The sequence below is a fragment of the Amblyraja radiata genome, chromosome 9 (assembly GCF_010909765.2).
Source record: "Amblyraja radiata isolate CabotCenter1 chromosome 9, sAmbRad1.1.pri, whole genome shotgun sequence".
NCBI lineage: Eukaryota > Metazoa > Chordata > Chondrichthyes > Rajiformes > Rajidae > Amblyraja > Amblyraja radiata.
In genome coordinates this window covers 12217759-12242255 of record NC_045964.1, presented here as the reverse complement: position 1 = coordinate 12242255, position 24497 = coordinate 12217759, and the positions used below count along the sequence as shown (strand labels likewise).

The following is a 24497-nucleotide window of genomic DNA, read 5'->3' as shown; positions in this document are numbered from 1 at the left end:
CTAGTGTCTTTCCAACTACAAATGTTAAGCTCACTGGCCTATTGTTCCCAGTATATTCCTTGCAACCCTTCTAGAATAGAGGCACAAAATTTGCCACGCTCCAGTCTTCGGGCACCTCTCCATATAACCATATAACAATTACAGCACGGACACAGGCCATCTCGGCCCTACAAGTCCGTGCCGAACATCTTTTTTCCCTTAGTCCCACCTGCCTGCACTCATACCATAACCCTCCATTCCCTTCTCATCCATATGCCTATCCAATTTACTTTTAAATGATACCAACGAACCTGCCTCCACCACTTCCACTGGAAGCTCATTCCACACCGCTACCACTCTCTGAGTAAAGAGACTCTCTGAGTAAATCCACTCTCCTGGATTTAAAGATGATGTAAATTTCAAGAAAGGTTCCTGCAATTTCCTCTCTGGTTTCCCACAATGTCCTCAGATATATCTGGTCAGGCCCTAGAGATTAGTCTACCTTCATAAACGATAATACTTTTAGCACCTCTTCGACCGTAAGACTGACTGCTCTCAAGACACCTCCATTGACTGCCCCAACTTCCTTAGTCCTTATGTCTTTCTCCTCAGTAAATTCAGAGGAGAAATACTCATTGAGGACCTTGCCAATCTCCTGTGGCTCCACACAGAATTGACCGCTTGAATTCCTGAGGGGTCCCACTCTCTCGTTACCATAGTCCCCCCCTTATCCTTATAACTATAAAACTGTGTGTGTGTGTGTGTTTATTTATCCCGTTGTTTGTGATCACATCTACTGGAAGAAACGACGCGCTAACGGTAACATTTTTACATATTCCGGTAGAGATTTATCCCGTGAAATCAAAAACCGCCTTATCTGAAAAATTAATGCATTATTTCTCGAGTTATTTATGAAAATGTTTAAAAATCTCTAAAAACTTGGGGAAAAAAGTATTTTGCTTGTCCCCTGTGCTTAGCCCTGCTCGCAACATTGTTGCTATCCAAGTACACTGAGTTCTGCTAGCTAGCAAGTGCAAATGCTTTTTAAAAAAAGTTTAAAATGGAGGGAGGCTGAATAAGGTGAAATGAACAGCCCCTGCGCAGTTGTCGGCTATGGGTGTGTGCTGGAATATTGCGTTGGGGGAACGGGTTGTGTTGGAGAAAGGGGAATGGGTTGCGTTGGAGGACCAGGCCTCCCATGGGGGCTGTGGGTGAGTGGTGGAATATTGCGTTGGGGAACGGATTGCTTGAGGGACCAGGCCTCCTGTGTGACAGGGACCCAACGGGTCCCACTTGGTCCAGTATATTTATAAAATCTCTTGGGATTGCCATTAATGCTATCTGCCAGAGCTATATCATGGTCCCTTTTTGCCCTTCTGATTTCCTTTTTTACTTTACTCCTTAGTTTCGTAACTCCTCCAGGGATACACTTGATCCCAGCTGCCTATACCTTTCCCATGTGTGCTTCTTAATCTTGACCGATGCAATCAATTTCTCCCTTTTCCCCTGAAACCTGCCCCAATCAATTTGAACGACTTTCTCTCTTACCTTCAAAGTTGGCCTTTCCCCAATTTAGCATTCTAACATCAGTCTGAAGAAGGGTTTCGGCCCGAAACGTCGCCTATTTCCTTCGCTCCATAGATGCTGCTGCACCCGCTGAGTTTCTCCAGCAATTTTGTGTACCTTTTAGCATTTTAACATGTGGGCCCTCTCTGTCCCTATCCATAACTATCTTTATTCTAATCGAACAGTGATCACTGGTCCCAAAAAGCTCTTCCATGAACACTTAATTCACTTGCCCTTCAATTTCCCAAGACTAGATCAAGTATTGCCCTCTCACTCGTGGAGCTCCCTATATATTGCTGTAGAAAACTCTCCTGAACATCTTTGAGAAGCTGCACCCCATCTAAACCTTTCACACTATGATTTTCCCCAGTCAATATTGGGAAAGTTAAAATCCCCTACTTTAACAATCTTATTGGACTTGCAGCTGTCTGCAATCTCCTGGCATATTTGTTCTTCAAACTGTCGTTGACTATTTTGGGTCTGTAGTACACCCCCAACAAGGTGATCATCCCTTTCTTGTTCCTCAGGTCCACCCATGTAGCCTCACCAGACGAACCGTTCGTAATGTCACCTCACCACTGCCGTGACATCCTCCTTAACCAATAACGCAATGTATGCTCTATTTATAATTTTCTGTCATCATTAAAAGAATGATAGGTAATGTACTTTTGGCAAGATATAAAAACACAGGTGTCCTTACGGGTTTAGGAGCCTGAGAAGGTGGGGTCTGGCCTCTTAACAGGGCTAACCTGTCCTCCATCTCCCTGGTGGAAGGCATGGGCCGTTGAGAGTCCTTCTTCAGTGCAGCTAGCCGACACTCAATCTCCTTCTGAGATGGTATAGATTCTGGAACACGCAATGACACATTGGCACAGTACAACATGGAGGAAATGACCAAGATTGATTGATCCATAATAATTCACTAATTAAAACAGCAAATTCTGCATTTTCACAGAGGAACAGGACAAAAAAAAAAAAAAGATTCTAGTTGGTCTAAGTTTTATCTGTCTTTGGCACAACCATTTCCTCTATAACATTGGAACTCACTTGGTTTTGTTTCTCCCCTTAGCTTTTCCAATCGTTCAGCAATGGCTCGATCCTCTTTCGAAAGACCCCGGTGCTTTGATGTATTGTCACGGCTGAGTGGCTGACACCCTGCTTTGTGAACTGCAGCTTGACCTTGCTGTTTGGCTTCCAAAGCAGCTACCCGCCTAGACACCAGAAGATAGCATTACAGAAAGCTGGATTACATGAAGAATTACATATTCAGAGTAACACTTGTAAAAAAAAAAAGAAAAAATTAAAACCAAAAACTGTATTATTATATGTAAGAGTTGGAGCCAAAGATAATTTTTGGGGAGTCGCCTAACCCGAGCGCTGGAATCATGGAAAAATAGTTTGCTACAGAAAAACTCCATTAATCTGGCATTCCCAGGATTAAAGTGATGCTGGACTTCTCAGACCATTGGATGTAGATTTTTCAGACCATTGGATGTTACTCAATATTAATACTCCCAATACACTTTTAATTCACTTTTATTAAATGTTACACAGCAGAAGTGATAAATGTTCCAGCAACCCTGGTAAGTTTAAAGGGAGCACGGAGAATTGCCAGGCAGCACAGGAACCAGGGCCCTTGTAAAAGGGAAGGTTTGGCAAATATCACCAGATGAGCGAGATGACAAACCACCAGTATTTCCGAATAACTGGAAAGCAGATTATCGGAGTTTGACATTGTCATGACGAGGACACAATTGTGTCAAAGGATTTATTTAACTATTAAACCCATGCTGTTGGGGCTCATCTGTTTCAGTTCAAAGAGGAGCGCTAATGAAAGTGCTCAAAACTATAAGAAGCTAAGGCAGATGAAAACATTGACTACTTGCTGGAATCAAGATAGCGGTCGGTGGTGGTGGGGCAACGGAGGAGAAGGTTAATGCCTGTGAGCTCACCTCCCGCACCCTAACAAGCTATTGAGTTTCAGAAGATGTACTAAGGAGCGATAAGGTGCACTTCAAAAGAAAGAAGGAATAAATCATTGGTGTCAAAATGAGACTGAATAGCTCTCGTGTGGGTTTCAGTGCTGAATTATAGCACCTATCCAGTCTTACCGTTCACACCATTAATAGAAACTGACCCAGTTAAAGTTTGAGTCGAGATAGAATGAAAGGTTATGCAGCTTGCAGACATACTTGGATCATTGTCTCTCTTCTCAATAGCTATCACTTTCCTGCTATTTCCCAATTGTCCTACAAATTTTCTCTTTTTAATTATGCATCCAATTCTCTTTCATTACTTGTATCCTGTTGGGAAAGTAAAAGGAGTGCGAGTAGAATCTCACCAGAACAATATTTGAACTCTTGAATAGATGTGGGCTTTAAGAGCATTGCACAGAAGAAGAAAGATCGTCGCGTAAGTGAAAATGTAACTTTTCAAAAATAACTTTTGAAATCGACATGCGGGAGCACCTTCCAACTCCAGAACCAGGGGGCCACAGTCTTAGAATAAAGGGGAGGCCATTTAAGACTGAGGTGAGGAAAAACGTTTTCACCCAGTTGTGAATTTGTGGAATTCCCTGCCACAGAGGGCAGTGGAGGCCAAATCACTGGATGGATTTAAGAGAGAGTTAGATAGAGCTCTAGGGGCTGGTGGAATCAAGGGATATGGGGAGAAGGCAGGCACGGGTTATTGATTGGGGACGATCAGCCATGATCACAATGAATGGTGGTGCTGGCTCGAAGGGCCGAATGGCCTCCTCCTGCACCTATTTTCTGTTTCTAAAGGAAACGGGCCATTGTTACAGTGAACAAGTGATGGTAATTGGTTAATTGTTTGAGGAATTAAAAAATTACCTGAAATGTTAAAAGAAAACTGATTTCCAATTGTAAAAAGGCATTATACAGAAGCAAAAGTGTGTCTTTTTACAATACTGCACACAAAAACGTGACAAAGGGGGTCAAATTTCAAATTCCTTCAAAAAAGTTGACAAGCACTTTATAGGGTATGAATAAAAAATAAGAAAAGATAGCATATTGATGGCAAGTTTCCGAAAATGGCATCAGAATATACAAAAAAAATAATTTGTAATGGTTGTCGCGTGGTGTCCACCAACACAGTAAGGGCACGTATTTCTTATTCCTTTCTCCGTTTATGAATACCACATCTATGATAATATAAAACACTGATGTTGGAGGGGGGGGGGGGGGGGGGGGGTGGTGGTGTGTGTGTGTGTGTGTGTGTGTGTGTGTGTGTTCATACGTGATTCACATCTCCTCGAAAACCCAACGTGCTAATGGTCAAATATTTACATATTCCGGTAGAGATTTACCCCATGATCTCAAAAATTGCCTCATCTGAAAAATTGATTAATTATTTCCTTTGTTCACCAATTAAAATTGTTCACCAATCTGAGATCTTTTTAAAATCTAACATGCTGAAGCGAGCTGATGACGTCACAATGCCTCTGCTCCTGTGCTGTGCAGAATTTTCAACGCGCAGCTCCACTGTTTCCCACGAGCTGCGAGTTACGTGGCCCATGAAATTATGTGACTATGAAATTATAGAGCCATACAACATGGAAACAGGCCCTTCAGAACATCACATCTGTGCCCTCAAGCACCCATCTACGCTTTTTCATGGATTCAACATTTCACAATGACGGGATATTTGAATCTATGTCAGCTCTCCAAGCATTCCCATACTACAATTCCCTGTGATCTTTATTTCCCTATAAATTATTCTCTCTCATAACCCAATAATGATCTCTTATTCTTCTGCCACCAACATATTAGGGACAGTTACATCAGTCAATTAACCTACCAGCAAATCTTTGTAACATAGAAGAAAACCAGAGCAGCCAGATGAAACCCACACAGTCACTGGGAGAATGTTGAATTCTGCACAGGCAGAACCAAACTCAATTGCTGGAACAGCCCTAACCACTGTACCTCTGGGCTGCTCCATGAGAGCCACCTATACTCTAATTTAATAATGAACGGAGATTGAATCAGGTACTTCTGTCCCTGTATTTCTTTGCCATTGTCCACCGATATTATTCAGATTCATCTACCTTTATTTCTGAAGTAATAAAGGAACAAAAGGATTATACAGTTCTGTATTTATAGTAGCACTTAAAAAATGCATGTTATAAATACTATCCATCAATTTAGAAGCAGAATCTCTTACTTTTTGTAGTTCTCTGGTGGTGACCATCTTGCAGTGTTATCCTGTTTTTTGGTGCTGTGAAAGAATGAAGAATAGTTATTTTATTAAAAATTCTCTTCTCTGCGTGTCTCCTAATTTGCACACTTTACCTCATTCATGGCCCGTGCCCCTTTCCCAGACTGATGCTAATCTTTATGTCTTTGAGCAAATGTCACCATTCACGCACGACAGTTGTGGATACTTATTACATAAATGAAAACTGTGGGGTCATTGAGGCAGATAATGATACACATAACAATTGACTGTCTGAGTCACAAGGATGAAGAAGGTATTCTAACAATAAGTAATTTTTGATTCAGTTATCTTGTGTAAACATTAAATGTCATATTCATTTCTCTACCTATTTTTTCTCCTGCCTCAACTCATTTTCTCCTGAGATTGTTGACTAACTTTTTGTATCCTCTAGATCTGACTCTCCCACTGCCCCTAACCAGTCTCCCATCTCCATTGATGTTATCCAAATTACGTTTTGAGCCTTAATTCATCTTGTGCTCACTGACCTACTGGTAATGGTTAAAGAATGCTTTTTAAAATTCTCTCAGTTTTTTCCAATCCTTCCATTTCTTTGCCCCCACTTTACCTTGGTATCCTCCAATCCTATAACCCTCGAATATATATTTATTTATTGAATTAAGTTAATTCCTTATCTGGTTACCATGCCTTCAGATGCCAAAGTCCTAAGCCCTTGGCTACCCTATTTTCACACAAACGCACTTTAATACTTTATGAAGCTTGCTGTTAAATTAGGTTTGGTTAAATTCCTGTGAAGCATCTTAGGACCATTGATTGAAAATGTGCTATACAAGAGGATTATTATGTTTTTTTGATGAACAGCAAAGAATAAAATATCAATCTGATGACATTGCTACAGTTGCTTTCAGCAAGCACATTTATAATGCCATCAAACAAATGGTTTAATACACCTTGATATTGTAGAGCTACCACTTACAGCAGAACTTCTATTCAAGTAACTCCAATTATGCTGTGGACAGATTGGGTTACCTTACATAGTTTTTGCCCATGTGGTCTTGGAAGGAAAGCAAATGCGCCAGTGCAAATGACAAACAAGCACAGACAAATAAAGCCTTTCCCTCTCTCTACATCCCCTCCCCATTCCCAGTTCTCCCACCAGTCTTACTGTCTCCGACTACATTCTATCTGTCCCGCCCACTCCCCTGACATCAGTCTGAAAAAGGATCTTGATGCGAAACATCACTCATTCTTTCTCTGCAAAGATGCTGCCCGTCCCACTGAATTGCTCCAGTACTTTGTGTCTACCAATTAAAGCCTTGTCTGATTGCACTTTCATAATATGCCATCTTTGCACCACCATATGGGATACGTGCAGTTGACTGAATGATCAACCCAGGTGCCCAAACTCTACCCATGGAACTAAAATGAGTTGTTTACCCTTTTTCATTCACCAGCACCCAAGCATGCAAATGTATTTAAGAAACCTTGTGCAAAGAGAACAATTTTATGCAACAACAACATTTGTTTGCTTATTCCCAGTGTCGATCGAATGGTATTAGAAGAAGCTATATAAAATAAAATAAGTTCTGCACCAGAGATATCATTATCGAGAAATAAAAACAGAATATGCTGGAAATACTCTGCAGGTAAGGCAGCAGTCCTTGGAAAGAGAAACAGAGAACCTTCCCTCAAACAAATGCTGCCCAATTGCTATTATTTGAGATTTCCAACATCTGTTTTTTATTTCATTTTTATGAGCGAAAATGTCTGATTTTCTTGATTATGCAACTTGTACATCAATTCCAAGAATGAAGGAGGCTGCAGAAAGCGGTGGACATTACCCCAGTGCATCACGGGTATTGGCCTACCTACCATCAAATATATCCACAGGAATTGCTGCCTCAAGATGGCAGATAACATCATCAAAGAACCACACAATCCTGGCCACGATCTCATCTCGCAACCACAATAGGTAAGGTGGCACAGGAGCCCGAGAACCATTACCTCTAGATTCAAGAATAGGTTCGCCAAGAGGCTCTGGAATCATGTTTAACCACAACCTTACCTCAGCACCAAACTATTATGGACCTTTGTATAGGCTTGCACTACATATTTAGGCTTGCCCTATTAAGTGGTATAACTGACAATTTGTTGCATTTGGATTTTTGGTTATATATTGTGCTGCTGTGTTAATGTGACTATAAAGTTGCAGTAAGAACTTTGTTATTCTGGTCCCAGTGCCTATGACAACAAAACACTCTTGACTCTTAATCATTTACCTTGTAAGTGTTCCATGGCATTGTTTGCAGACTTTTTGCTGTGTATTTCCACAGCGGGGGACCAAAGCGATGTGACCAAGGCAAGATGAACAAAAAGCATAGCCACAGTTCTTGCAGGCAAGCTGGCAAAATTTAAAAACAAGTTAAAGAACGTCAATTAATTCACAACAAGACACATACCAAGGTCTTCAATGGCTTATCTCACAACTATTCTCTATTTTCTCCTATTGTTATAAGGCAAATATGAAAATAATGGTTATGACAGAATATTAAACCATGTTCTGGGTCTTGCTCTGAAAGAACAAATTAGACATAAGTAAGCATTGTTTGTTTACTGTAAATGATGACTGAAGCCGGTGTGATCTTGTGGGCGTGGCCAAGACTGAGCAGAGCCCATTCATCCTGTATATTTATTCCATTCCAGGGGAACTGTGTTGGTGACATTGCATAGTACTGTAATGAAGAAGATTGCGAAGGGGGTTGGTATAATGGCATTGCCTTACTTCACCTCAGTCTGCAAGGTATATGTGGTGGACCAGTTACTGAGAATCATGGCTTGCTTGCCATATCTCCATAAGTCCCTCTCCCAGGATCTCCGTAAGTCCCTATTGGTAGAGAGAGCAAAGGTTTATGTGCTGTTGAAAATCAGTTATTTTTTGTGATTAGTGATGTGCAGTGCAGTGAAGGTCATCTCCTTTGTACCTTTCAAATGACAGAATATACCTTGTGACTCAGGTGAGAAACTACTTAGTCACACATAGAAAGCGGTTGAGCAGGAACACCTTGTGAATATTTTCCCCATGGCAGACAAAGAGACAAGTCTTTGTCGTCAAAGATGTCGTCACAATTATGGTCCGTCATAGAGAAAATCACAGAACACAGAAACAACCCTTTCAACCCACCATGTTTATGCCAACCATCCAATACCCATCTATGTGAAGGTACACAAAAATGCTGGAGAAACTCAGCGGGTGCAGCAGCAGCATCTATGGAGCGAAGGAAATAGGCGACGTTTCGGGCCGAAACCCTTCTTCAGACTGAAGAAGGGTTTCGGCCCGAAACTTCGCCTATTTCCTTCGCTCCATAGATGCTGCTGCACCCGCTGAGTTTCTCCAGCATTTTTGTGTACCTTCACATAGATGTACAGACTGAAGAAGGGTTTCGGCCCGAAACGTCGCCTATTTCCTTCGCTCCATAGATGCTGCTGCACCCGCTGAGTTTCTCCAGCATTTTTGTGTACCTTCGATCTTCCAGCATCTGCAGTTCCTTCTTGAACACCCCATCTATGTGAATCTCATTTACACTCACTTAATGTCCACTATCCACTTGATTTTTCAAGTGTTCATTTAGATATGAGCCAAATGTTGTGAGAAATACTGCCTCCACTACCCTCTCAATCAGCATTTTCCAGATTGCAAACACTATCTGGATGAGAAAAAGTTAATATCTTCTCCAAATGTCCGACCCCTTATTCTAAAGCTTTGCCATCTGACATGTGGCGAAGATTCTCACTATGTACCTGATCATTTTGTATACCACCACGATGTGTTTTCTTCTTCCCAGGGATGTGATTTTGCATCAGAAATACTTGTCTGCCAAGTTTTATTACTTCAGTAGAGACTTTGACTATTCTAGAAACTTTGTTGGGTGACTTTTTCAACCCTCACCAGGCTGGGTAGCACAGGGACTCTCGTGCAGTGGACTATGTGTGTTGGACTAGTCTCGGACCATCTGTTTGATCATCAGCTGACTAGTCCAATTTCCGGCTTAAGTGTGCCGTCCACCGTCACACTTGATGGGCTAAGTGTTCGGCTGGCGACCGGAAGGTGGCCGGTTCGAATCCCGCTTGGAGTGCATACTGTCGTTGTGTCCTTAGGCAAGACACTTCACCCACCTTTGCCTGTGTGTGAATGTGTGTGAGTGATTGGTGGTGGTCGGAGGGGCCGTAGGCGCAGAATGGCAGCCACGCTTCCGTCAGTCTGCCCCAGGCAGCTGTGGCTACAGAAGTAGCTTACCACCACCGAGTGTGACTGAGGAGTGAATGAATAATGCGATGTAAAGCGTCTTGAGTATTAGAAAGGCGCTATATAAATCCCATCCATTATTATTATTATTATTAATGAATCGCGTTGAATGCCTGGGATGAAAACGACCCCGTCAAGCCTTTGATCTTAAAAGGAATGATGAACTTCCCATATCCTAGCGGAGGGACCACAAGCTTAAGCCGTGAAGCACGTAACAGAAGCCAGGAAACCACCACTTTGATGTCGGATGGCCACTGTCATACCATACAAGGGGCGGGTTTTGCCGGAGATATAATTTGTTTTTTTTTGTTTTTGCAGCACGTGCTTACAGGAGTTGTCCAGCTCCTTCTTGATTTCAAACTAGTCCTGGTATATTAGTATTCTCCACACTGATCTCATTATCTTCCAACCCCTTCTTCCCGTAGTACTTGTTTAGTACCTCGCCTATATCCTCTGATGCTAAGCACACATTCCCTCCATTATCCTCGAGTGGTTCTACCTTCTCCCTGGTTACCCCTTTGTTTTTAAAGTACATGTAAAAAGTGTTGGGATCTTCTTTAATCACATTTCATGGCCCCACTCCCCCATGGCCCTTCTAATTTCCTTATCAAGTTATTTTCTGCTTGTTTTATATTCCTTTAAGGCCGATTTCATCTTCCTAATCTTACATTTGCTTCTTTTTTGTTTTTGTCCATATTTACAATCTGTTTGGCTATCCAAGGTCATTCCCTTAGCTTGCCATCCTTATCCCTCCTCCTTACTGGAACATGCCGAACCTGAACTCTGACCAGCTGGCCTTTATCTCCCACATATCAGATAAAGACTTACCCAATAAAAACAGCTCCCAATTTACTCTTCCTAGTTCCTGTCTAACAATACTGTAATCTGCTTTACCTCAATTTACTACCTTCTCCAAGGCCCAGACTTAGCCATATTCATGGCTAACTTAAAACCAAAGGAAAAAAGGAATTGTAGATGCCAGTTTCCAAATAAAGACACAAAGTGCAGGTCAGGCAGCATCTCTCGAGAACATGGATCAGTGACATTTTGGGGTGAGCATATGGAACGTGCTGCCACAGCAGGTACTTGAGGCAGGCACTATAACAACATTTAAATGGACAGGTACATGGATAGGAAAGGTTCAGAGGGATATAGGCCATACATACCCGGATGGGATTAGTGTAGGTGGGGCATCTTGGTCAGCATTGGCACCTTGGGCTGAATGGCCTGTTTCCATGCTGTATGACTATCTCTGGCCTTTGTCCAACCATCTAACAAAACCCCTCTTCACCTCTATCCACCCACCTGCTAGGCTTTCTCCTGTACCTTCTCCCTGCCTGCTACTTTGTCCCTTCTCCCTTAAAGCTTTATCTCTTCCTCCCCCCCCCCCTCCCTCCCTCCTTCCTTTTACAATCAGTCTGAAGAAGAAGGGTGGTGACCTGGAATGTCAGCTATCCATGTTCTTCAGAGATGTTGCCTGGCCCTTTGAGTTACTCCAGCACTTATGGAGTAGTGTTCCCAAAATGCCCTTCCACGAACAATGCTCGTTTCCGAATACAAGATCCCAGTATGGTCTATCTTCGAGGTTATACCTTTCAGAACATGTTAGACGCTGCTCCTAATCCTGACATTGAGGGTTAATAACGAAGATTTAGACAAACAGAAGAGGCCTTGAGGTTTTCCGCCTGAACTTACCTCTTTCTTCAGCAAAGTGAATTTGGCCGCGCACCCGAAGCATCGTCCAGTCATTTTAAACAATTGTGCCACGCACGTCCTAATATTGTGAAAATAAATATATCGAGGTTACTTTGGCCCACTTTCCATCCACTGAAAACCTCCATCAGCTTTCGCTGATTAATCTCCAGTCTGCTTTTCCAGGGCCACCTGGAAACTCGCCGATTGCATTGGACACACACAGGGAGATGTAGTTCCCTCACTGTCGCAGTGGGCACCTTATCCTGGAGAGGAAAGATAATGGGACTACAGATCCCAGCGCGCACCATGAACAACCACCGCTGCTTACTAGCTGTGAACGGGACGACAGGCCGACTGCAGTCCCAGCATGCATGTTGAGGCTTGTTGGGGGTTGTAGTCCTTATTGTACCAAGATGGCTGAAAGGTGCGGAACTGCAGCGTTTGGAACTACAATCCCAAGAGTCATGGCGGCTGTCTTGGACTAGGGTGTTTTGTGGGTCAGGCTTGAGGCCCGAGTGCTCGTCGCAATCCGGTTTAAAATCCAGGATTTGTCGGGATCTGCTTTCCTCACTCACAGAACGCGAGAAATGGCAGCCAAAGAAATTTTGCAGTTAGATCTGTACTCGCTATTGGGTGTCAGTGACGACGCTACTGGCAAAGAGGTAACCAAATGCCGGCCGGTAGTTTAAAATACCCGCCAGCGCTGGTCAGTGGATGCGACGCTGGTTTTTCAACTGCCTATCTGGCAAAAGGCCCGAGCGACGGGGAGGGGAGAGGAGAGAGAGGGAGGTAGTAATGAGAGGGGGGAAGGAGGAAGGAAAAGAGATGGAGAGGAGAGGGTGGGGAGGAGGAATGTAGAAAGGTGGTGGGGGGAGAGTGGGGACGGGAGAAGGCGAGGGAGGGAAGTTGTGACAATAATACAAAAATTAGATTAATATAGTATTAGGATGAATAATGCTATTCATTGGGCTGAAGAGCCTGTTATGTGCTGTTTGACTACATGATGTAAGGAGGCTAAGAAGAGATAACATGAATTAAGAATGTGGGCAAAGAACTGACTTATTATGTGAATTAAGAATGTGGGCAAAGATCTGACTATGGTGATACAAAGTTGGAAAATATAGATACTATCTACATGATGGAAAATTGTAGCCCTTTCGGTAGCAGAGGTAACTGGGTAACCTGCAGGTGATAGAGATTGTAGAGTGGCTTTCTGGTCTTGAATGATCATAGATGTTCTTTATAGATTGAAACAAATCTGTTGGGCATACATAACAGGTTTCTGAACATTTGTAAAGAGATAAAAAAATAATTTAGGAAAAAAATATATGACTGAATTTGAGTTTAGTTTATTGCCATGTGAAAAGGTACAGTGAAAAGCTTTTGTCGCGTGCTAACCAGTCAGTGGAAAGACAATACGTGATTATAATCCAGTGTAAGATAAAGTCCACTCAAAGATAGTCCAAGGGTCTATTGGAAAATTACACAAAATGAGATGGATGAAGGGAGAGAAATAATGACTAGAATTCTAGAGCACATTTACTTACGTCCAGTTTTGATATCTTGTGGTGCGAATGTTTTGAAGAAAGATCACTTTTTCTTTGATCATCGTGGCTAACAAGATTTTAGTAAAGCACCATGCACTTTAAATATTTGTACACTGCATCCAGTCAGGAAAACACCAGATGGAGCAGTGGTATTGCACTCGCGAATTCATGTTCCATTCTTATGCTTGGTAATCTTTATTTATTAGTTTATTTGTCCATCTTTCTACCAACTATCTTCTTATCTTGTAATTGATAATTACATAAATTTTCCAGATGAAGTGAACTAAAGAAAAGAGAACAGAGATATTAGTCTATACATGGAAAGCAGAATGGTCAAATGATCTGATCGACAGATGTTATTATTGTTATGTATATAAAAGAGATAGAGCAAAGCAAGGTAAATATATTCCTTGAGAACACAAGGAACTGCATATGCTGGTTTACCTTGATGTAAGTGGTGGAAGAGTTGTTGAAATCTGCATTCTCCGAAACAATAAGAAACATTTGGAAAAATAGTAGCAAAATGCTTCAGGATGGAATTCATGTGCTCAGTATTGTATAAAATAGGTGCTCCTGTTGATCTAGGTCTAGAGTACTATAGAGTCAGAAATAAGCTAGAAGTCACAGCAGTTACAGCTGTGGTGTTGAGTTTCCAGCCAGGAGGTGGAGCAGAGCAGCAATGGGAAGGTATAAAAGTGAAGTATAAAATAAGTTTTAATGCAACTTTACCGGCAAGACCACTGCTGGAGTACAGTGTACTGCTTTGGCCTCCTAATTTAAGGAAGGATTTACTTGAAATGGAAGTAATGTAGAGGAACCACAATGCTCAACACTAGGATGAAGCGGCTGATGTTTGCAAATAGGTTGGACCTGTACTCGTTGGATTTTAGAAGAAGGAAGGGTGATCTTATTGAAATGAGATTCTGAGAGGGTTTGATAGTGGATGCTGAGAGAACAGTTCCCCAAGCATGGATGTCTAGAGTTTAGATAAAGCGCTCCCCAGTTCTTGTTGGAAGTGAGGAGCAATTTCTACTCTCAGGACTGGAAATGTTTGTAATTCTCTACACGAGAGAGCGATGGAGGCAGAGTCACTGAGTCTATTATGTTGAGGATGACAGACATGTGAACTCCAAGGGAGGCAAGAGATGTGGGCAGGAAGTGAAAAAGTAATGCTTGAAGCCAAGACTTGATCATAATCTTATTGAATGGCAGAGCAGGTTTAAGGTGCCAAATTGGCCAACTCCCAATCTGATTTCTAATGAATAACATGAATGATAGTGGTGTTAGCTTAATGAAGGTAGTGAGCAAAGAGGTAGTGAGGGCTCGTGAATGACAGAAAGGGATTGTCTGGGGTGGTGAGCCCACTGAGTTTCTACAGCACTTTGTGTCCATTTTGCGGTGGAGATATATATAGGAAGAGGTTAATGAAATCTGAAATCACCAAGAGAGAAGATTCACTGTTTAATTGCCATATGTACTGACACAGAACAATAAAACACTTACTTGCTGCAGCTTTACAGGCCTGAGATACAGATTAGGGAAACAGCTTGGAAACTGGCCCTTCTTGTTCTTTCGTGTGGCGTGCACAGCCTAAAGTTGTAGGACAACTTGTTCAATTTGATCTTCTGTTTGTGCAAGTCGAGTTGATTGCATTAGTCGAAACAGGGCGGACCACGTGAAGGTTGCAATCTTCCACCCCGAAACTGGTCCTGATGCCAACTAAGTGTACCAAACATAGATACATAGAAAATAGGTGCAGGAGTAGGCCATTCGGCCCTTCGAGCCTGCACCCCCATTCAATATGATCATGGCTGATCATCCAACTCAGTATCCCGTACCTGCCTTCTCTCCATACCCCCTGATCCCTTTAGCCACAAGGGCCACATCTAACTCCCCCTTAAATATAGCCAATGAACTGGCCTCAACTACCTTCTGTGGCAGCGAGTTCCAGAGATTCACCACTCTCTGTGTGAAAAATGTTTTTCTCATCTCGGTCTTAAAGGATTTCCCCCTTATCCTTAAGCTGTGACCCTTTGTCCTGGACTTCCCCAACATTGGGAACAATCTTCCTGCATCTAGCCTGTCCAACCCCTTAAGAATTTTGTAAGTTTCTATAAGATCCCCCCTCAATCTCCTAAATTCTAGCGAGTATAAGCCGAGTCTATCCAGTCTTTCTTCATATGAAAGTCCTGACATCCCAGGAATCAGTCTGGTGAACCTTCTCTGCACTCCCTCTATGGCAATAATGTCCTTCCTCAAATTTGGAGACCAAAACTGTACATAATACTCCAGGTGTGGTCTCATCAAGACCCTGTACAACTGCAGTAGAACCTCCCTGCTCCTATACTCAAATCCTTTTGCTATGAAAGCTAACATACCATTTGCTTTCTTCACTACCTGCTGCACCTGCATGCCTACTTTCAATGACTGGTGTACCATGACACCCTGGTCTCGTTGCATCTCCCCTTTTCCTAATCGGCCACCATTTAGATAATAGTCTGCTTTCCTGTTTTTGCCACCAAAGTGGATAACCTCACATTTATCCACATTATACTGCATCTGCCAAACATTTGCCCACTCACCCAGCCTATCCAAGTCACCTTGCAGTCTCCTAGCATCCTCCTCACAGCTAACACTGCCCCCCAGCTTAGTGTCATCCGCAAACTTGGAGATGTTGCCTTCAATTCCCTCATCCAGATAATTAATATATATTGTAAATAGCTGGGGTCTCAGCACTGAGCCTTGCGGTACCCCACTAGTCACTGCCTGCCATTGTGAAAAGGACCCGTTTACTCCTACTCTTTGCTTCCTGTTTGTCAGCCAGTTCTCTATCCACATCAATACTGAACCCCCAATACCGTGTGCTTTAAGTTTGTATACTAATCTCTTATGTGGGACCTTGTCGAAAGCCTTCTGAAAGTCCAGATACAACACATCCACTGGTTCTCCCCTATCCACTCTACTAGTAAACATCCTCGAAAAATTCTATAAGATTCGTCAGACATGATTTACCTTTCGTAAATACATGCTGACTTTGTCCAATGATTTCACCACTTTCCAAATGTGCTGCTATCCCATCTTTAATAACTGACTAGCAGTTTCCCCACTACCGATGTTAGACTAACTGGTCTGTAATTCCCCGTTTTCTCTCTCCCTCCCTTCTTAAAAAGTGGGGTTACGTTTGCTACCCGCCAATCCTCAGGCACTACTCCAGAATCAAAAGAGTTTTGAAAAATTATAACTAATGCATCCACTATTACTGGAGCTACTTCCTTAAGTACTCTGGGATGCAGCCTATCTGGCCCTGGGGATTTATCGGCCTTTAATCCATTCAATTTACCCAACACCACTTCCCGACTAACTTGGATTTCACTCAGTTCCTCCATCTCCTTTGCCCCGCGGTCCCCTGTTATTTCCGGCAGATTATTTATGTCTTCCTTAGTGAAGACGGAACCAAAGTAGTTATTCAATTGGTCCCCCATATCCTTGTTCTCCATGATTAATTCACCTGTTTGTGACTGCAAAGGACCTACATTTGTTTTAACTAATCTCTTTCTCTTTACATATCTATAAAAACTTTTGCAGTCAGTTTTTATGTTCCCTGCCAGTTTCCTTTCATAATCTATTTTTCCTTTCATAATCTATTTTTCCTTTCCTAATTAAGCCCTTTGTCCTCCTCTGCTGGTCTCTGAATTTCTCCCAGTCCTCTGGTATGCTGCTTTTTCTGGCTAATTTGTACGCTTCATCTTTTGCTTTGATACTATCCCTGATTTCCCTTGTTATCCACGGATGCACTATTTTTCCCTGATTTATTCTTTTGCCAAACTGGGATGAACAATTTTTGTAGTTCATCCATGCAGTCTTTAAATGCCTTCCATTGCATATCCACCGTCAACCCTTTTAGAATGAATTGCCAGTCAATCTTGGCCAATTCACGTCTCATACCCTCAAAGTTACCTTTCTTTAAGTTCAGAACCATTGTTTCTGAATTAACAATGTCACGCTCCATCCTAATGAAGAACTCAACCATATTATGGTCACTCTTGCCCAAGGGGGCACGCACAACAAGACTGCTAACTAACCCTTCCTCATTACTCAATACCCAGTCTAGAATAGCCTGCTCTCTCGTTGGTTCCTCTACATGTTGGTTTAGAAAACTATCCCGCATACATTCCAAGAAATCCTCTTCCTCAGCACCCCTGCCAATTTGATTCACCCAATCTATATGTAGATTGAAGTCACCCATTATAACTGTTTTACCTTTGTTGCACGCATTTCTAATTTGCTGTTTGATGCCATCCCCAACTTCACTACTACTGTTCGGTGGCCTGTACACAACACCCACTAGCGTTTTCTGCCCCTTAGTGTTTCGCAGCTCTAGCCATACCGATTCCACATCCTCCAAGCTAATGTCCTTCCTTTCCATTGCGTTAATCTCCTCTCTAACCAGCAACGCTACCCCACCTCCTTTTCCTTTCTGTCTATCCCTCCTGAATATTGAATATCCCTGGATGTTCAGCTCCCAGCCTTGGTCACCCTGGAGCCATGTCTCTGTGATCCCAACTATATCATAATCATTAATAGCTATCTGCACATTCAACTCATCCACCTTATTACGAATGCTCCTTGCATTGAGACACAAAGCCTTCAGGCTTGTTTTTACAACGCTCTTACCCCTTTTACAGTTATGTTGAAAAGTGGCCCTTTTTGATTTTTGCCCTGGATTTGTCTGCCTGCCACTTTTACTTTTCACCTTGCTACCTATTGCTTCCACCCCCATTTTACACCCCTCTGTCTCTCTGCTCACCCATTTAAGAACCCCACCTCTTATTCTCTGTTTATTATTGTTTTCTTCTTTCCCCCCTACATGTTGGGTCTGAGTGCTTTCCTTCTCTGCCTCCTGCCTCACACTACTAGCTATCTCTATTTGAGTCCCTCCCCCCAACCGGTCTAGTTTAAAGTCTCCCCAGTAGCCTTTGCAAATCTCCCCGCCAATGATCACCCGTACAATAGTTCTATCCTACACACTACGAACATATTTTACAGAAGCCAATTATAAAGCTGCAAACCAACACGTCTTTGGAAAGGAGCAACTCTACTGCTGCGCCACTGTAAATGCAATAACATAATCAAAATATAATATAATAAAGGAGAATTATTGTAAACATAAAAGTTTATTTAAAAAAAACAAAGTCCGTGGTGCAATCAAGAACACAGTACATGTTGTGTAGTGTTCATGAGTCTGATGGTTGCTGGGAAGAAGCTGTTCTTGAACCTAGTGGTCTCAGTTTTGAGCCTTCTGTACCCTTTTCCCGTTTCTATTAGCGAAATGTGAGCTTGGCTAGGGTGGTGTGGGTCTCTGATGATATTGGCTGCCCGTTTGAGGTTGTGAAATCAGTATGTGATGGGTCGGGCAGTGTTTATCATTCTCTGCAGTCTCCTTTATTCCTGGGTGTTCGATTGCTATAAAGGCCTTGATGTAACCAGTCAGAGTACACGCCACGTTACACATGTAGAAGTGCAATAGAGTATTTGTCGACATATCGGAGCTTCTCAATCTTCTAAGGAAGCAGAAACGTTGATGGGCTTTCTTTGCAATTGCATCAATGTTTAGTTTAGTTCAGAGAAACAGCATAGAAACTGGCCCTTCTGCCCACCAAGTCGATCCCGACCAATGATCACCTATACACTATCCTACATTAAGAACAATTTTTACAGAAGCCAATGATCCTACAAAACTGGCACATCATTGGAATGTGGCAGATAACTGGAGCACTCAGAGAAAATCCACACAAAGTGCTGGAGTAACTCAGTGGGTCAGGCAACATCTCTGGATAATGTGGATAGGTAACATTTTGAGTCGGGATTAACGGTCCCGACCCAGGGCTCGAAATTAACGGTTGCTCGGGTGCCATTGACCACCCAATGTGCCGCCCGGCAACCTAAACGCTGACTCAATTTGCCCGGCTTGGCACTGCAGGTACTGGTTTCTACCGATAGACACAAAAAACTGGAGTAACTCAGCGGGCCAGGCAGCATCACAGGAGAAAAGGAACGGGACGTTTTGTGTCGGCGGCGGCAACAGATGTAGTGTTGGGCAAAGATACTAGATGCGGGGTGACGAAGGGTCGGAGCGAATGACGGGCCCCATGCAGCAGCAGCGGCCGCGACAGTGGCTCCACCGCCTCCTCCTTCCGCACCCCGCCCGCCCTGATAGCGGCCACTGCTTGCAAATCCGTTAACGCCGATAACTGCTTTCAAAACAAAGCCTCTCGCACGCCGAGGCCGGGAGGAGGGAGGGAGCGGGAGGCCTCCTTCCGCCATCTGAAGCAGCTGCTCCAAAGATCCTATAGCTATAGGATCTTTGAGCTGCACCGCTCGGCCCCGCACCTTGCTGTTGGCTGGCAGAGGAGGGGAGGCGACGGCGAGGAGATCCCGACCGCCTCCCCCTTTGGCGGCGGCACTTGGCGGTGAACAGGGACGGCCAAGGCAGCGGGGCGATGTTGTCCGAGGAGTGCTGACCTTCTTTCCTCTCCACCTCCCCACCTGCTCTGCCCATCCCCCCCCCCTCTCTCTCACTCTCTCTCTCTCTTGTAGGCCCCCCTCCACCCCTCTTATCCTGGGACCCCTCCTCTCCATCCCGCACTGATCCCCATTCCCGCCTCTATTCAGTCCTCACTGACATCCCCTGTACTCCCTTCCCCATCTACCCTCCTCCCCCCCCCCCCCCAATCTATTCATCCTGCGCTGGTCACCCTATCCATCTCGCATTGATTCTCCTGCCAGCCCCTCATCCATCCTACACTTGTCCCACAATTCATCCTGTACTGACCCCCCTTCCCATCCATCCTGCACTTCTCCCCCCATTCATCCTGCACTGATCCCCCAATTCATCCCGTACTGACCCACCCTCCATTTACCCTGCACCGATCCCCCATCCATCCTGTGGTGAGCCCCCCCATCCATCCTGTAGTGATCCCCCCCCATCCATCCTGTAGTGATCCCCCCCATCCATCCTGTAGTGATCCCCTCCATCCATCCTGTAGTGATCCCCCCCATCCATCCTGTAGTGAACCCCCCATCCATCCTGTAGTGAACCCCCCCATCCATCCTGTACTGATCCCCCCCATCCATCCTGTACTGATCCCCTCATTCATCCTGTACTGATCCCCTCATTCATCCTGTACTGATCCCCTCATTCATCCTGTACTGATCCCCTCATTCATCCTGTAGTGATCCCCCATTCATCCTGCACAGACCCTCCAATCCACACTGTACTGACCCCCCCCCCCCCATTCATCCTGTACTGATCCACCCATTCTTCCTGTGCTGATTCCCCCCCCCCCCCACATCCATCCTGTACTGATCCCCCCCATTCAAGAAGAATGGGAGGAACAGTCTGAAGAAGGGTCTCGACCCGAAACGTTGCCTATTTCCTTCGCTCCATAGATGCTGCCTCACCCGCTAAATTTCTCCAGCGTTTTTATCTACCCCATTCATCCTGTACTGATCCCCCCATTCATCATGCACTGATCCCCCTCCCCATCCATGCCGTATTGATCCCCCCCACTCAACACCACTGACATCCTCCGTGCTCTCCCCTCGCAATTTTACATACTCCAACCAACACGTACTAATTCACCTGCCTCAATCCATCCATTCCGCACCGATTGCCTTCTCAATCTTTAAGTTCCTGGGAATAAACATCTCCCAGGACCTTAAATGGCAAATGAACACCGTCACTCTCGTGAAGAAGTCACATCAGCGGCTGTATTTCCTGAGGTCTCTGCGGAGAGCAAACGTCTCACAGCCGCTGCTGTTGTCCTTCTACCGATGCGCCGTGGAGAGTATCCTCTCCTATGGAATCCTGGTGTGGTTTGCTAGCTGTACTGTGGCTGAGAGGAGGGCGTTGCAGGGAATTATAAAAACTGCGCAGAACATTACAAACGCCCAACTGCCCTCCTTGGATGACATATATAGGGCCCGATGCTTGCGCCGGGCCACAAATATCAAGCAGGACACATCCCACCCTGCCAACCACCTTTTTACTCTGCTACCCTCTGGGAGGCGATTCAGGACTCTGAAGGCTCGCACCGGTAGACTAAAGAATAGTTTCTACCCATGTGCGATAAAAGAGCTAAATTCCAACAGAGAATGCTGGGGAAGCAAAATGTAATTCTAAGAAATGCCGCCAAATTCTTTTAAATTCTTTTAAATTCTTTTAAAACACCTATTTATTTTTACTAATAAGTGTACATATGTGTCAATGGTTGTCGTGTTTGTATTGTTTTTAACCGGAGGAGATGTAATGGAATTTCGTTGCACAGTATTGTGCAATGACAATAAACGTATTCATTCATTCATTCAAACCCACCCCCCCCCCCCCCCCCCGCGCCATCTATCCACCCCGCACTGATTCACACACCCCCTGACCCTATTGTGCTGGAAATTTCCGAACATTGACTATGTTTGATAACGGAATGCAATCAAATGTGTTTTAATTCCCAATGTTATTATTTGTTTTAGTCCATAAAGATGGATTCATTAAATTGTTAACACGTGAAACATTAAAACCGGTGTTCGATTGTCACTGCTACCGTTGACATGTTATTACAGAATTCATTTTAACAGCAAATCAATGCTCTTAATATGGAGTATCAGTACTGTAGTTATTTAATGATCAACATTCACAACTATACGTTGGATTTATCCAGGTTTTACTTCTACAGTCGGTCATATACATTACAAATTTGGTCAGGAGATATTTCAGTTGAAATTTTAACGTTAATTCTGAAGTGGGAATGATGGAAACAGCGTTTATCAATCATTTTTTTAAAATCCGGTGCGTACAAACTGGGTATCTTCATTGCTGTTCACAACACGTACATCTAATCTGAATGTCCGGTAAAGTGGCGTTTTGACACCTTTAAACATATTACCAAAAGAACATTTGCTGCAGTTATGTCCTTTGGCCATCTCTTGTCAGTTAGTGTAATGTTTAACCTGTCAGATGGGTATAGTCGGTTTTAACAGCTATTATCATAAAATGCCTTTAGCAATTTCCTTGCAACCTGTATATTTTGTTATGGATAAATTATGTGGGAAGCCAGAGTGTTTCTGTACCAATAGCAATAACGACCCATGCTATGGCCATATTATGGTAATTTTCGGTCCTTCACAAAAAACATGCTTGCATCAATCTGTAGTGTGCATGGTTAAGTATATATGTTACCATGGTCCAGGATTTATTGACACAGGTTGATCATACACTGAATAATCCAACCACATTTTTGTTTGGAAGTGGAAAGAACTAATAGGAATTGCATTAATTGCAATGTGTAAAAAGAGTTGAGATATTGTATTATAATTTTGCTGCATGTCATTGTGGTATATATCATGTCTTGATTGGTGAATATGTTTCGTTTGTGAGTTATTTGAAGCAGAAATAATATGCGAATGGAGACAAAAGTGCTGGAGAAACTCAGCGGATATGGCAGCATCTATGGAGCAAAGGAAATAGGCAACGTTTCGGGCCGAAACCCTTCTTCAGCCTGATGGGTTTCGGCCTGAAACGTTGCCTATTTCCTTCGCTCCATAGATGCTGCCGCACCCGCTGAGTTTCTCCAGCACTTTTGTCTACCTTCGGTTTTCCAGCATCTGCAGTTCCTTCTTGAACATAATATGTGAATGCTTCATTGAGCATAATTCCAACTGGTAACTACGCACTTCGTTCGAGCACATTATTGCACGCGTCATGCAAACCGTCTTAAATGACCACCTAAACTGTCATTTGGCAACCTAAAAAGCTGTCAAGGTTGCCCAGCTGGCAACAGGGAAAAATAGTTAAGTGAGAGCCCTGCCACCCCTTTCCAGCTTCCACAGATACCTCTCCCTCTGCACCTTCTTGGTTCACTCATCCCTTCCCACCCTTCTTTTCACCCCCCCCCCCTCCCCCTGTGACTTTTCCCTCCAACCTCAGGAGATGTAACACCTGTCCCACTCCCCCTCCTTCGCCACTATCCAAGGACCCCAGCAGTCCTTACAGGCGAGGCAGAGGGTTATTTGCATCTCCTCAAACCTCAACTGCTGCATCCAGTGTTCCTGATGTGGCCTGTACATCAGCAATACCAAGAGTAAACTCAGAAACTCTTTCATAGAACACTTCCACGTGGTACACCAAGGCCTACCTGTTTGCTGACCATTTTACCTACCCTCATTCCCACACAGTCCTTTCTATCCTGGGCCTCTTCCATTGCCAGAGTAAGACCACCAGAAAAGTGGAGGAACAGCACCATATACTGCTTGGGTATCTTACACCCCAATCGTATGAACACTGAACTTTCCAATGTCAGTAAACTAAAACCCCTCCCCTTCTTCCCCCACTCCCCTCCCTACCCCCCTCCCCTGCCCCCCACCTGGACTTGCATCTATTTCGCCCCTCCCCTACATTTCTTCCCCCAGCTTCACAATTCGCAACTCTTCACTGGACAAAGTTTTGATCTTATTTAAGAACAGATATATTTGTGTTGGAGGGTCAATAGATTGATGTCTGGGATGAGGTGTTTATTTTGTGAGGAAAACTGGAGTGTGCTGGGCCCATATATTTGATTTTAGAATAATGAGATCTTATTGAAATGTAACAAGCTTGACAGGTTAGATGCTGAGAGGATGTTTTCCCTCCATGGGGAATCTAGAACAAAGGACCATTGTTTAAAATAAGGGGTTGCGTATTTAAGATGGAGATGAAGATGAGATCAGAGGCTTGTGAATGTTTGGCATTTGCCACCAACTCCCTCGTAGACTTGAGGAGGTTGAATCTTTGAACATATTCAAGGCTGAGATAAACAATCGTCATTCTATATGGGGTTATGAGAAAAAAGGCGGGGAAGTGTTGTTGAGGCCAATATCGGGTCAGCTGTATTCTTATAACAGAGTTGGTTTTAGGGATCCACGTGGACTGCTCTTGTTTCAATTTCTTGTTCTTAACTAGATGTAGGTGGTTCAACTCTTGCCTTAACCAATGACACTTATCAAAGCAAAAATTACATGTTTTGATGCTTGTAGATTCAACAACTATGTCGTAAATGAGAAGTTATCCAGCCCATTTTGCCCTTGCCACCTTGAAACTGCGCTCTGATCAGTCCCTGTTTCCGCCACCTATTTGGGTGTTACCCTGCACATAATAACAACTTGGTTCTAAAAATAAAGGT

The 24497-nt window shown here is 43.6% G+C and overlaps 2 protein-coding genes across 4 annotated transcripts in view; one reads left to right on the top strand and one right to left on the bottom strand.

Annotated features, from left to right (window-relative positions):
- Nucleotides 1–12042, bottom strand: part of zfyve19 (zinc finger FYVE-type containing 19) — a 41317-nt gene extending 29275 nt beyond the window's left edge. The window contains exons 1-5 of one of the 2 annotated variants that reach the window (XM_033026686.1): nt 11741–12042; nt 8022–8143; nt 5731–5784; nt 2593–2756; nt 2246–2391 (exon numbers count right to left, since the gene is read on the bottom strand). In XM_033026686.1, the coding sequence (XP_032882577.1) occupies nt 2246–2391; nt 2593–2756; nt 5731–5784; nt 8022–8143; nt 11741–11794 (540 nt within the window). In that variant the 5' untranslated portion in view covers nt 11795–12042. The remainder of the gene's footprint in view (nt 1–2245; nt 2392–2592; nt 2757–5730; nt 5785–8021; nt 8144–11740) is intronic. The other variant, XM_033026687.1, reaches the window with a different exon arrangement.
- A 130-nt stretch (nt 12043–12172) lies between these two features.
- dnajc17 (DnaJ heat shock protein family (Hsp40) member C17) overlaps nt 12173–24497 on the top strand; it is a 107458-nt gene continuing 95133 nt past the window's right edge. The window contains exon 1 of one of the 2 annotated variants that reach the window (XM_033026690.1): nt 12173–12402. Coding sequence is in view for 1 of the 2 variants with exons in the window: in XM_033026689.1 (XP_032882580.1) it covers nt 12328–12402 (75 nt within the window). In the remaining variant the exon portion in view is untranslated. The remainder of the gene's footprint in view (nt 12403–24497) is intronic. The other variant, XM_033026689.1, reaches the window with a different exon arrangement.